Source organism: Semicossyphus pulcher, unplaced genomic scaffold (genome assembly GCF_022749685.1).
Source record: "Semicossyphus pulcher isolate SPU_LCO1_2020_fin unplaced genomic scaffold, fSemPul1.0.p SCAF_20, whole genome shotgun sequence".
NCBI classification, from domain to species: domain Eukaryota; kingdom Metazoa; phylum Chordata; class Actinopteri; order Labriformes; family Labridae; genus Semicossyphus; species Semicossyphus pulcher.
Genome location: NW_027211694.1, coordinates 16,708,688 through 16,722,128, shown reverse-complemented (window position 1 = coordinate 16,722,128; position 13,441 = coordinate 16,708,688). Strand labels below are relative to the sequence as shown.

Sequence of the window (13,441 nt, the reverse complement as noted above, 5' to 3'; positions counted from 1 at the left end):
TAGTGGCAGTACCTGCAGTGGGTATATTGTTGTATAGAGTACAGCCTGCTGGTGAAAACAGACACAGCACATTCTAATAAAATCACGGGCTGCAAGGCACTGAGGAAAATAAAACAAAGGTGATGAACAAATTGAGGATGTAAATATTGAGAGATTATCATTTCAATTTAATAATGAATGGGAAATTTGCCAACTTTTCAAATTGTAATTAATTAAACTTAACTAATACTAACAATAATACTTATAAAGCACTATTGTTGTAATGGTGAAGAGTTAAAAAGAACTCTAACAATTATATTGCTTTTAGTGGTCATAACAGTTACAAAACAATATTTAAAATGCTAAAAGTTTAAAAAAAAAATTACAAATTTAAAAAGTTATGTCATGTTTTGCCCCCAAAAAAACAAAAAGTTTTTGTTGGGGAACATCGTGAACATAGAGGAGTCAAAGTCCGATTGACCTTGTTATGTAATAACAACCTTTAACTTTGACTGATATACCTAAGCATGTGTGTGTAAAGAGACAGATCACACAGGCTGGGGTTGTAGTTTCCAGATTTTACAATGGGCCCTGGCTGTTATGGCTCGAGGTTGGAATTGGAGGCTGCAAGCTACTGCGATAAAAAAATAAAATAAATAAAACATTAAAGACTTTAGACACCAGCAACTAGCAAGTGCATAACCGGAGACTGGACTGCTGTTGTTATTCCATCAGGGCAATTGCCTTTAAATATGGTGCAGGCATTCAGAATGAAGACATTAATGGTTGCTGATTGTCCCAATTACTTTGGTGATTCCCTGACCGCTGACATACTCTAGCACCACCGCATTCAGATAAGCATTTTAAAGTAAAATTTAAACCAGGCTCGCATGTAAGTATGCTTATTGGCTAACCAAAGATGGTGACCATGGCAAACATTATACCTGCACATTAGCGCTATAATTGTGTAAAAGCACCACCTTACATAAGTACACCACAACTTCACAGTGCTGCTAGCTGTTGACTCATAGACTAGTTATTTATTGCTAAGGCCAAAAAAAGCTCAAACTAACTTTGGAGTCCCCCTTAAAGCTGCAATATCAACAACATATCACCTTTTAAGTTGACACATAGGAAAGTATTGGTGGTGCTGGGTTGGTGTGCAGCAATAATTATAATACATTTATAAAAAATTATAAAATTGTGCTGTATCATTAAAAACTGCATGTCTACAGATGAGGACCATTTGCACCAATGAAACAAGCATATTGTGTCCATTACTCCCACCCACGTTAGATCTGTCAAGAATCACTCAACTCACACAGGTTATAATGTACCGTTCCTGTGGCTTTCTTGCTACTGTTATTTTTCTGAAAGCTTTTAAGATTAATTACTTGAAAAGTATAAATGTAGTCAAGTTGAGTCCGCAAGCAATTTGAATAAAATGACACTCTGTTTCAAAGAAGTGCTATTAACATGATTCAATTTAAAATGTTTTTCTGTTCATCACTATGAAACAGCTCTGAAGTATTTAGGTTGATAAGTTTTACAATACAAATAGTTCCAATGGTAGTAAGCATATGCTTAATTGGTGTTACGATTATGAGGGGGTTATGAGGAAATGTTCTCCCCTGTAAGGGGTCCCTGGCCCCATAAAGTTTAAGGAACCACTGGTATAACCTGTTAAGTGTTAACTGGAGGACAAACAATACGTAACAGGCCTACTGCAACCAAAGTAGATCATGTTACAAAGAAAAACAAAAAATCAAATAAAAACAGGAGATTATAAACCAAAAGGATGAAAACATATGGCGAAAAATTGTCTTTAATGCTCAAGGATATGCTTCAGGGACAATCAACAAAATTGTAACAACAAATATCAGAAGAAAAAACTATATGAGCACAGAACAAACACATCTAACTCAATATCTAAATTCTCAATATTAACAGTTATAATATTCATTTATGAAACATTTTAATCAACATCTACAATGTAGAGTGTCCAGTGTATTAAGTACAATCAAGTTTGAGTTACACACCACTATAGTGAACTTTAGAAGACAAACACTGGTGAGTCAGAGGATTACATAAATGTTAATGACCAATAGGGTTTGTATAAAACGATGACATGTAACAAGAAGTGTGTGCCAAGCCAGGCAGGTGAGACATCCTCACATGTCGAATCATTGTGTGGCACATTGTTAACAGTCTGAATAAAGGTTACCAGACTAATATGTTACCTGTTGAATTAAAACTTTCAGCATAAAAAAGCCTCGTTTCAGTTGCCCTGACCTGCCTTTCTCTCTCATTCCCGGTTCCCCATGAATTTAGAAGACAGTGATATACACGAGTAAACAATAATGTGTGTAAATTGGGCTGCAAGCTGAGAAACATACAACAAAATGTTAAATTTAGGTTTATAAAGGTTTAAAAGTTGTCCATTTTCAACTTTTATTCTAATTGATTTACAATGGCTTAAATCCACAGTCCCATATTTTGGGAAAAAACATAGTTTCATACCGCTTTCATGTCTGCACGATACCTTTGAAGCCGGCAGCCAGTTAGCTTAGCTTAGCTCAAAGACCGGGAATAAAGGGAAGCAGCTTGCCTGGAAAATAAATCTATAACAGTTATAATTATACCAGCTTTAAAACTAATCTAAATGTTTCTGTTGTCTTAATGTACTTTCAATTTTCCCTTTGTGAATCTTTATCTGATGTCCTCCTCAAGTGTTTAAGTTGATTCATTTAATGGCCAAATTTAAGCTCTACACTTATGTTTATGACTTTTTTACTCATCAAGAACACACCCTCTTTACTAAATTGTTAGGAAGACATGACACCAGGCTAAATAATCTGACAAGCAAAAACATGAATGAAAACAGTGACAATAACTAAAACACACAAAAACAATTACTGATTGCTATCAAATCTTAGGTAACACTTTGTTTTACTTGAACAACTATTTATAACTATACACTGTACAGGCTATGTTGTATATACTGTATTGATGTTTGTCACTGCAAATTAATGACTTTGTATACAAAGTTCTATAATGAGACATTATTTCCTGACCTTATGCTTTTACACAAGTACACAAGTACAAGTAAACGTGGTGGACACAACTTTCTCCTATTATTTGATGCACTTGATTTCTTCTTTTGACATCATACAGAAATATTTCAGAAGTGAACAAGGGGCTGTGTTTTTGCTCAGAAGCAGTGCCCACACAGCACATGTCCCCATTATGTTTTCCTGACTGTTTTGAAGAAGAGTGCTGACACTGCAACATTGGTCCAGTACGGATGCAGCAAAGATGGCAGTGAAAAGCTTTCGTAGTTTGCTTGATACGATGGACCTTAAATTGTGCTCTCCTTGTTCATTTCCTCTTTGTTATTGGCAATGTTAATGTTGGCATGTCCATTTCCAGTGTTGTTACCCTCCTGTCCATTTTCTTTGGCCTGATTCCTCAGTGCTAACTTCTTCTGTTTCTTGACAATTCTGAAATATAGGAATCCCCACAGCGTATTGGCCAGGAAGTAGAGTCCAGTGATTAACCCCAGGAATGTTATTCTGTTAGGAAAGTACATAACACCAGGTTAGATTTTCACTTAATCACTTAATTCAAGGGCTTTATATTTTTTATAGTATAAGTTCTCAAAAAAATTATATCAAGTCTATTAAGAGAAAACCGTGTCTTGTGGTTAAAGTGTAGAAATTCAGCATTAAAGGACCAATATGTAACATAGACAGCCAGCGTCTAAAAAGGGTACTGCAGTACAGTAATTTTTTAGGAGGAGATTATACTGGCTGCAGCATTGTTGTCGGAGAAGCCAGTATTTCAACTTAGCATGTTTCCTTAATCTCTGATGACATGTATGACATTCCAATAAATATACTACATATTGTTCCTTTAATTCTTATCTATGTTTTTAAGAGTCTGCCAACCAGCAGCTCTGAAGCTTATTAACACACCATATTGTTGAAGATGGTTTTAGAGGGGATTATGTGCAGGACTATAACTTGGCCTTGCAACCTCCTGAACAAAGACCCAACGATAACCGTCTTTGAAACCCACAAACGTAAGTATTTGCACTCTAATTTTGGAACAAATTAAAGAAAGAACATATAATGTGCTCAGCACTGAGCTCAAAAAGTGCTGTTGGGGGATTTTTTTTGCCTTCAGACGGAGTCAAGTCAGCAGTTTCACCCTGTTCCTGGTCCCTTATGCTAAGCTAAACTAACAGGACTGTGGCTACAGCTTCATACTAAGGCTAGTGTTAAAAAGTATATTTTGCAAAATATTGACATTCTTCTGTTCTTCCTTAACATTTTTATAATGTTTTACACTAAAGGTATTGGTTATTAAATTACTCTTTCCCAAATAATGGTAAAATTAGTGTGTTAATATTTGATTTGAATTTACACTTATCGCCAGTCATTTATGCTAAGCTAAGCTAACCAGCAGGTGGCTAAAGCTTCATATTAAGGATACAATAAGAGTAAGCATATTTCTCAAAATATTGACATTTTGGTGCAAACTACTGTACAAAAACAATTTCTCAATATTGTTTATAATGTGTTACACCCAAGGTATCAATTGTCAAATTACAGTGGTACAAATAGTGTGTTTGTTGATACTGGGTGTAATTTAAATTTTGACTTCACCTTAAAGAGATACTTTAAATATCTCTTGCCTTTCATGCTACGCTAAGCTAGCAGATGGCTATAGCTTCCTAACAGGGATAAAGTTAGAGTAAGCGTATTTCTCAAAATATTCTGGTGAAAACAGCAGCACAAAAATAGCTTCTCAACATTTGTTATAATGTATTACATTCAAGTTATTAATTGTTAAATGATTCTTTTCACCATCGTGTTCACAAAGAGTGTTTCTGTACCTAAATGCATTAGCATCATAGAGTCTACATGCTCCACGGCCTCCACACTGCTTGGTACCCCACTTCAAACAGGTTCGGTCAATCAGGGCCCCAAAGTATATAGGAGGAGGTATCCCACCTGAAAACACACATTCAGTAATCAGAATTAATTTAAGTCTGTTTCATACCCAGCGCTCCTCAGGTGCTTTAAAGACCTACGTGTATTTCTGATACTCACCCAGAGTTCTTACTATCAATGTTTGCATTCCCAAGGCCAGTGACTTCAGGTCTTTCTGTATGGACCTGAAATATTAGCCCAGATATTATTATATCAAACCTCAATGTCAGAATTTTTGCTTAATGAATACACAAAATGCAACATAACACACAATAATGTTATAGAACCAAAATTAGCTGTAAAAGCTTTGGCGTACCTGAGCAGTACGATGTATCCTGGCGTTCCCCCACAGGCAGAAATGAAGGACCCAATCACAGACAAAGCCATGTAGATCTTGAATATGCGATCACAGTCTCCCTTCCTTGGGCACTGGCCCAGCACTGTGGACCTGTTCATGCCTGGAGTCATAATCTCCCCAACACAGGTACAGTTATGAAACACCTTAAAAAAGCAGATGACAGAAATATGAATAATTACCTTTGACTGTGGCCTGTACTGTAGATGGGTTACACAGTTTTGTGAATTTGTTTCTATAACAAGAGCTTGGATTCCAAAATAAAAGAAACCATTTACATTTGTCTGGTGAGTTAATAAGCACATTATAGGCATATGCTTATTAAAGAAACATATTAGGGCTAAACATTAGTCTGCCTGGTAACATTGTATTCTGCTTTTTTTAAAGCCACCACGAGAGCAGATAATGGTCTTTGTGCTGGGTCTCTGTCCTTTTTGCCTTTCTTTCATTTGTATGATAACCTCTGATTGATAACGTTTCCAACCTTAACTCTGCAGATAATGTGACCTGTACTCAGTATTTGTCAACCACAAAGAAACTAATAAATACATTTTTCTTGAGCTTCTGTTTAATCTTAAGCAATAATGGTATTTCATGCACAAACTGTTGTTTGACTGTTTTGCTATGTATCTTTATGTGTATCTATTTTCCTCGCCTTTTATCAAGCAGTCTTGTCATCTGTTTTTCTATGAAAGAAATAGAAGTTGCCGTCTTACCATTTCCTTGCCAGTACCGCTGGAAGACTGGCAGCCAGCCAGGCAGGGCGAGGCATACGTAATTCCATTATAAGCACATACTGGGTCCCAGTGCTTCATTGAGCAGGAGCAGCCCATGTTACACTGTGATAACAAAGTCTGTTGGTCATAGGACACATGAGGAGCCCTGGTGCACACAGACAGGAACACACAAACATGACATTTTAAAGAAGAGGAACAAAAAAAAAAACCCAAACCCAAATGACAAAGACTTGTTTGCATGCTACTCACCCCTGATATGTGACAGTTAGACCTCCCACCTCTGAATTGTCACAGTGGAGGAAGACTTGAACCGCAAGCATACAAAAGGACCCGAGGGAAGCAGCAATGGACACCCTGGCTGCTCCGATGATACCCAACTTAAAACGCTTCAAAATAAAACCTCCAGTGATGATGCCCAAAGCGACTGCTGGCAGGTTCAGTATACCTGGATGGATTGTTAAATAAGGAATGAACGGATGATTAAAATGGATCAATACACTGAAGACTATAAAAAGACTATACAATTATTAACTATTGCAACACTTTTATCTATATTTTTCAAACATGTATCCTTTTTAAGGATATAATTTTGAAGATTTTCGTCTAAAAAAGAAAACCGTCAGCGAGGAAAATCAAGAGTTACAACCGTAACAAAGGGAGCCAAAAGTAGATGTTAAATTGGGACGTTTACTCCCCGCAATTACCGTTTATCACCACAGGTGCCGCCAAAGAGAACAAAACTGAAATCATCAAGATTTAATTTTTAAGTAAACTTTTTAATCAACAATATTTTAACTATTTGGCATTTTACTATTTTGATGGTCTCAACTAATTTCAGGTATATATTTATACTTTACTTTAAGGTAACTTACTACTTTATCAATTCTTTCAATACATTTAGCTATATATTTCAATCATTTATTGGCCAACTATTCAAAACATTGCATTATTTTTAGATTTTTTTTAATCATTTGTCCAATATTTATTTTTTATACTATTTCAACTTGTCCTAAACTTATTTTCCTAGGTGTTGTACTAAATTTAACAGCTATGATGTGAGAAAGTCAAGTCTATAAGAAATAAAAGGTTTTTGCATTAATAAAAATGTTGCATCTGCAGAGGTTTTTACATAAAATGTCCTAATAGTAGATTTCTGGAACAATGACTTCAAAATATCAATATTCCAACATAACAAAGCTACCCATGCAGGTAAACACTCATAAAAAGTCAATCATAGCTAGCAGGGCTGCTTTCCAAGCAAACACAAAAGGGGAATCCACAGTGGGCTACTTAGTGCTTACATTTCAAGTCAACTTTATCTCTTGCAATCACACTTCCTTTCAACAACACTATTGTGTTACAGTTGCCTTGGGCAACAAAGTCAATGAATAGGGATCCCATAATGCTCTGTACCTATGAGGAAAATGGCCTTGGAAGCTGACTGTCCGTAGATCTGCTCCAAAAACTTTGGCTTGAAGGTAATCATGCCAATGAAACCGTTGACAACAACCAGGTAGGTCAGAATCATCATAGAGTAGATGCGGTTCTTGAAAAGTCTCCTCAGAGATGGAACGAAATCTGATGAAATACAAAACAAAAAGAGGAAATTGTTTTATCACAATAAACATTATTATTAATATCAATCTAAGATTACATCTTAATGTTGGCCTACAAAACAGCAGGCGTTTTGAAAGTCAAATATCTGTACATGCCTTTAAAAAAAAAAAAACATGTATATGTTATTCGTATGTCATATATGTTGTATATTTTCTCAATTTATGATCATCTTTTAGTTTAAGTGCTGTGCAAATTTTTCTCTGGCATGCTGTGCATATTGTGCATACATTTAATTTACACCCACTACAGCATAATTACCTAACTTGTATACTGTTTATATTTATTTTAAATGTTAAATTGATTTTTTTTTTAATTTAATTTTTTTTTAAAGTATTTTCTTTCAAATTGTATTCCTTTTTAGTTCTCTTTTGCTGCGTAACTTTCAATATAAATTAATAGAAATGTGAACATTTTAGAGACACTGTTATGTCAATCTGACACAGTTTCCTAGAATGTACCATGGCATTACAGGGCCTTAGCTTAAGTAACTGTTTCCACGTGTGTCTGTCCTGATGGGTCATTCAACTCTTGCCCAGATTGCATTGTGGTCAGTTCATCTTAGTAGCAGGGTTACGGGTCTTACCTCTAGTTTGTCTCGGTGGACTACCTTGTTAATTATTAAACATATAAACCCTAGAGATAAAGCCTATTTGGACAGACATACATTCAGATTTATGGTTGTTTGTTAATTGTGAATGAAAAAAGAGCACAAAACTTTAAACAAAAAAACTGTTATCTGTAAATGTTTTTGTGCTGACCCATACTGAAATGCAGAATTTAACGCAAACACTATCTCAGGCTGGGAAAACCAATGAAAGCTCATTATAGCATATTTTACTGATGCAAAAGTTTGAATGGTACCTTTGGCCATCTCCTGGAATGTGACCGGCTTTTCCTTCTCCTCATGATCCTGGTTTTCCTCTGGCAGGAAGCTTTCCTGCTCTGCTACAGGGGCGAGCTCTGTGCTTTTACTCTGGCTCTGCTCTTGCCCCTGCTTAGGCAAAGACTTGGGCAGGAACCAGAATGGGATACTGGACAGCAAGACCACGGTGCCGGTCACTATGAAACCCAGCCACCAGGCTCCAACCCAGCGGGAGTCCTTATAGTTGATGGTGATGCTGTCTGGGGGGGTGGGGGGGGGGGGGGGGGGGGCAAGCAAAGACATCAGATTATAAAACCTGCGATTGGTAACCCCTAACCCTTTTTGTTGTAACAGCTTAGACATTAGCTAAAGTTAGTGAGCATTCAGCCCCCTAGTTCAGGGAATGTCAATAGCCCTAATCCACATGGTAAATAGTGAACTAGTCCTATTATGAAAGCATGATGAGGACTTGTTTGTCTGTTTTGCTCTTTAACTATGACCTTGCCATTTAGGTTCAAAGAGGGGACAAGTTGACTGTCGTGCTAAAGGGCACTAAAAGGCCAGATTTGGACAGAGGGATTACATGATAGTAAATAATAGGTTTGTACACAGCTAATTGCTAAATATTTGTATTATCAGTCCAATATACTGAGTAGGATGTGCACTGATGAAACATGTTATGAAAGTCTACTTCTTGTGCCACAATATCACAACTTGTGCCATACCTAAATCCACAGATCCAACGTCCACATAGATCTTGGCAAGGAAGGACCCGAGCATGAACCCAAACATAGGTCCTAAGATTCCCACAGTATGAATGCAGGCTGGCAAATAGAGAAACAGAGAACAAAAGGTTATGCACTTTAGTCCTGTGATACACTCAAGCATAATAGAGGATTTACAGGGCAGGCACACAGAAAATAAGCAAACTTCAAATAGTAAGATACTAACAACGATAACAAATAGTAAGAGTAGGAGGTCATACTAATGTAAGAAAATGGAAAAATAATGTATCCATGACCTAAAAATGCAATAACATTTATTCTTCTTCAAACGTCCTTAAAACTAGCACAGGCAGTAGGAGATAAAATGTCACTGACCCAAATAAAAAGGAGTGTTTTCTTCTCTGGAGAAGTCATCCAGGTACGACACGCCCAGAGGCATGATGGGAGTCTCTCCAATTCCACGCAGCATGTTACCCAGGAATACATAGATCCACATAGACGAGCCAGCTGCCTTTTCACAAGCTAAAGAAGAAAAAAATCGAGTCAAAATGGAGACTGAAACAGTAGATACACTATGAATGAAGTGATATGTTATTATATCATAAATGGACAAAGGACTGAAACCTCTAACCAGCCAGATGATTTATCTAATGCTGTTAATGTGTTAGCAGTATACCTGTCTGGGCCTCTAGATCAGGCGTTTCATCTGCATCAATCTGGCTGTTATTGGACAGACATGGCAGGATGCTCTCAGTGTTGTTGATAGCTGTACTATGAGACACGCTGGTTTCATATTTATACCTGAAAAATTTGAGAAATCAGTGATATGTATCATTACTGCAGGATATTAAAAAGGTAACATATACAAAACTTGAGAATTAGGAAGATAAAAAAAAGTTGTGTACTAACTGTCCCTGGAAGAAATGAGGCAGGGCTATGAGATAGGATCCAACAGCCATGATCAAACAGCCGATACCGATCAGCCTGGGACGATGGAGTTTCGCACCAAAGTAGCTCACAAATGCTATCACCAACAGGTTACCTATGAAGAAGAAGAAATGAATAACAAACATATTAAATTAAATTAAATTACTAGCTTGAAGGAACAGTTTGATAATTCAGAAAAAATACACACATACCTTTTTGCAGCAAGTTAGATAATTAGCTAGTTACCACTCTTGTGTGTATAGCGAAGCTAGAGTCCGTACACTGTAAGCATTGCTCGTAGTCAATATTGGCAACAGATTGAGACAGCCAGCCTGGCTAGCTGTTCTGCTAACCAGCACCTCTAAAGGTCACTAATCAACATGTTACATCTTGTGTGTTTAATCCATACAAAAACTGTTTTGTAGATGTTTTCCCGGGCCAAGAAAAGTCCCCCTAAACCACACTAATGTTTTTACATTTGATTACTATGGATTAAACAAACTATTTCCATTATTGTGTGTTAATTAGTCTTTTGTCTATTGGTAGAGCTATGCCAGCTGTTTCAAGTTTGCGTTATGCTAATTATTTTCTGGCTGAATATTCTAATTATGCATACAGATGTGTGAGTGGTATCAATCTTAAAAGAAAAAGAGATTACCAAAAAAGTGGATTGCTGCTTTTATCTGCTACATCAATCCAATAATAATCTCTAAACATGGTAAGAAATAACATGATACAGCTATAATTATTTTTAACTTAATAATCCAATAGCTTGAAAAAAGAACTTCACATACCCATTTCAAAGCTGCCATCTATAACCCCGATGAGGGAGCTGGGGATATCAAAGCGCCGCTCAATCTGGGTGATGGAGCTCTTCATGTAGGCCCCACCAAAGGCTTTGGAAAAGTATACAAATGCCATAGAGGCCAGGAAAAGCTGAAACACAAAACAAACTGTTAGAAGAAACTGGGACATTCGATTGGATATTATGTGGTTGAGTGAAAAGGCACTGACTGATTCTCAGAAATTAATAGTTGTAGTTATAGTTAGATCAGTACCTTGGTAATAATCTTTCCTAAAACACTTCCAGTTGAGAAAATGAATCTTATTCTTTGCAGTTTCAGTGATGCAACGAAAAAGGATAACTGATTTTACCTCTTGCAGAGACGTTAAGGGAAAGGGAGTGTCTTATCACATACTCCATGATAGATGAGGTTTACACAGTTCACCAAAACCAATCAAGGCCTAAAGTACTTCACACCTGCTTTCAACATGGATTGGGTTTATATTCCTTTAAATTGGATTGGTTTAAATCAAATCTAACGTAATCATGATTCTTATCTTATCTATAAATGTTTAGGATTTAATAAGAAAGAGGAAATTGAAATCTCAACAATTTATCACACTAAATTTCCTCAACTGCCTCAACTAAGAAAGCAGGTAATATGGAAACTGATTGTTTGGGTTCTGGAGAGTACATTTAACAATATATTGCGAAACCTTTATTTAAATCTTTTGTTACTATTTGAGTTCTTTTTAGAGTTTGTTTTAGCCATAGATTAAAAGGGATTCAAACTGGGCTATAGGTCACAGATAATTTTATGTATATAAGTTTAGACAACTGAAACAAACTCCCTCCCCAAGTACACAAAAGTTACTCCAAAGTTGTAAATGTTTTTACTTTTTAATAAGGCTTTTGCACTTTTCTAAGGGGTACGTGTTTTAAAGAAATCAACCAATATTAATTGCTGCTCATGGCTCGTTTTCGTAAAGAATCAGTCTCTCAGAAAACAGCTGTTACATGGTATGAATACAGGTCAGATCACTGCAATCATTACCCAGCTTATCTTCCTAATAGGCACTTAAAAGCCCACCTGACTGACTCCTGGCCTTATCTCCATGCACTGCATCTTAACAGTCCTTTACACACAAAGAAGGATAAACCATCTTTTGGTGTCAAAGTCTCAAAGTTTTACCTAGTTAAGAGAACATTTGCATTTGTTTTGTTAATGCTTTGCGTTTTATGGCTTCATCAGGTTTAGAATTTGTAGACCACAGACAACAAATGTGTCACCAAGACAAAAACTTGGAGATAAGTGGGGGTGGACCTGATACTGAGCTTAAGAACTACCCTTACACGTAAAACTACTCCGATACAACCACATCTGATACCACTTTACAGCTTGACGTTAGCCTCCCGTTTGTTAAGCAGGTAGGAGGAGAAGGAGCAATGTCACTTTTCAGAAAAAAGTCCTCACAGATAGCACCAACATATGGTTAGTATATGTGGTATGTTGAGTTATACTGAAATCCACTGAATGTGTTACAGGTTATATGAAAGTAAAATGTGTGGTAGTGCCATGTTTGTAAAGTAAAACAAAGTTGAGTGTTAAAATATCAGCAACAACAGTTGCATCATTGTGTCTATTTATCAGGTTAGAGTCAGTAAGTGAGGAACATGCTTTTAATGTCATTATGAGAACTGTTGGATGTTTGTCCATTTGTGTTACCAACAATGTAAAATTGATTTAAAAGAACAAGCAAGCATGAAGTAATATTCACACTTTGTAATACAAGTGAAGGTTGTTATATTTCACCAACCTTGAGCTTGGAGCAACAAGCCTCACGTGGTTTTTTGGACTCTACACTCATGATGCACCTGCAGAAAGACAATAAGAGTATGAGTACATCAGAGTTTGGGGCAAATGTTGATTATTTCATCGGATATATGACATTGATTTTCTTAAAAGTATCCATAAATTAAAAAACAAACTATTGTCTTACAAATAAAATGATTTACTTTAAACACAGAAACAGATTAATCATTACAAAACTACTAAAACTAACTAAAAAATCTACAAGTAGTCAGCCAAACTCTCAGAGAGGGTGCATTTTGGTAAAGTTTAGAATTTGCTATTTATTACAAAATTCATATTGTTAGTAAGTTTTCCTATCGCAATCCAATAAATAACCAGAAATTTACATTTTAACACCAATAAGTATTTACATTTTTGTCAGTGGATCTAAAAGATCTTCAAGCAAAGTCAGAAGTAATGAGAAAATCAGAAAAAGTACTTACCTGAGGCAGCAGTGGTCCTATGAAGGATGGGAAGGATGTGGTGTTGCTGCAGGTTTGTTGTACCAGGCAGGACTTTGTGCTTAAAGCAGGTCTTATCACATACAAACTATCTAACATCACCTGTAATCAGTAACCCAGCCACTTGTTGATCATGTCAATAGAAAGC

At 36.4% G+C, this 13,441-nt stretch overlaps 1 protein-coding gene across 1 annotated transcript; it reads right to left on the bottom strand.

Moving 5' to 3' along the window:
* Positions 1-1,788: 1,788 nt before the first annotated feature.
* On the bottom strand, positions 1,789-13,355 carry LOC138599237 (solute carrier organic anion transporter family member 1C1-like). The gene is made up of 15 exons (XM_069670770.1): positions 13,276-13,355; positions 12,798-12,855; positions 10,991-11,132; positions 10,179-10,311; positions 9,946-10,070; positions 9,645-9,791; positions 9,270-9,368; positions 8,544-8,804; positions 7,479-7,643; positions 6,315-6,510; positions 6,045-6,210; positions 5,290-5,474; positions 5,094-5,158; positions 4,877-4,994; positions 1,789-3,551 (listed from the first exon to the last, which is right to left on the bottom strand). The coding sequence occupies exons 2-15, from the start codon at positions 12,846-12,848 to the stop codon at positions 3,338-3,340; spliced, it is 2,067 nt and encodes a 688-aa protein (XP_069526871.1). The 5' UTR covers positions 12,849-12,855; positions 13,276-13,355; the 3' UTR covers positions 1,789-3,337.
* Between the last annotated feature and the right edge of the window lie 86 nt (positions 13,356-13,441).

Coding starts and splice junctions, on each gene's coding strand:
- LOC138599237 (XM_069670770.1), bottom strand. CDS start 12,848: ATGAGTGTAGAGTCCAAAAAACCACGTGAGGCTTGTTGCTCCAAGCTC. Junction 7,644..8,543: donor ATTCCAGGAGATGGCCAAAG/GTACCATTCAAA, acceptor GTATTTCATCAG/ATTTCGTTCCATCTCTGAGG. Junction 4,995..5,093: donor ATTGATAGTAAGAACTCTGG/GTGAGTATCAGA, acceptor GTGTGTTTTCAG/GTGGGATACCTCCTCCTATA.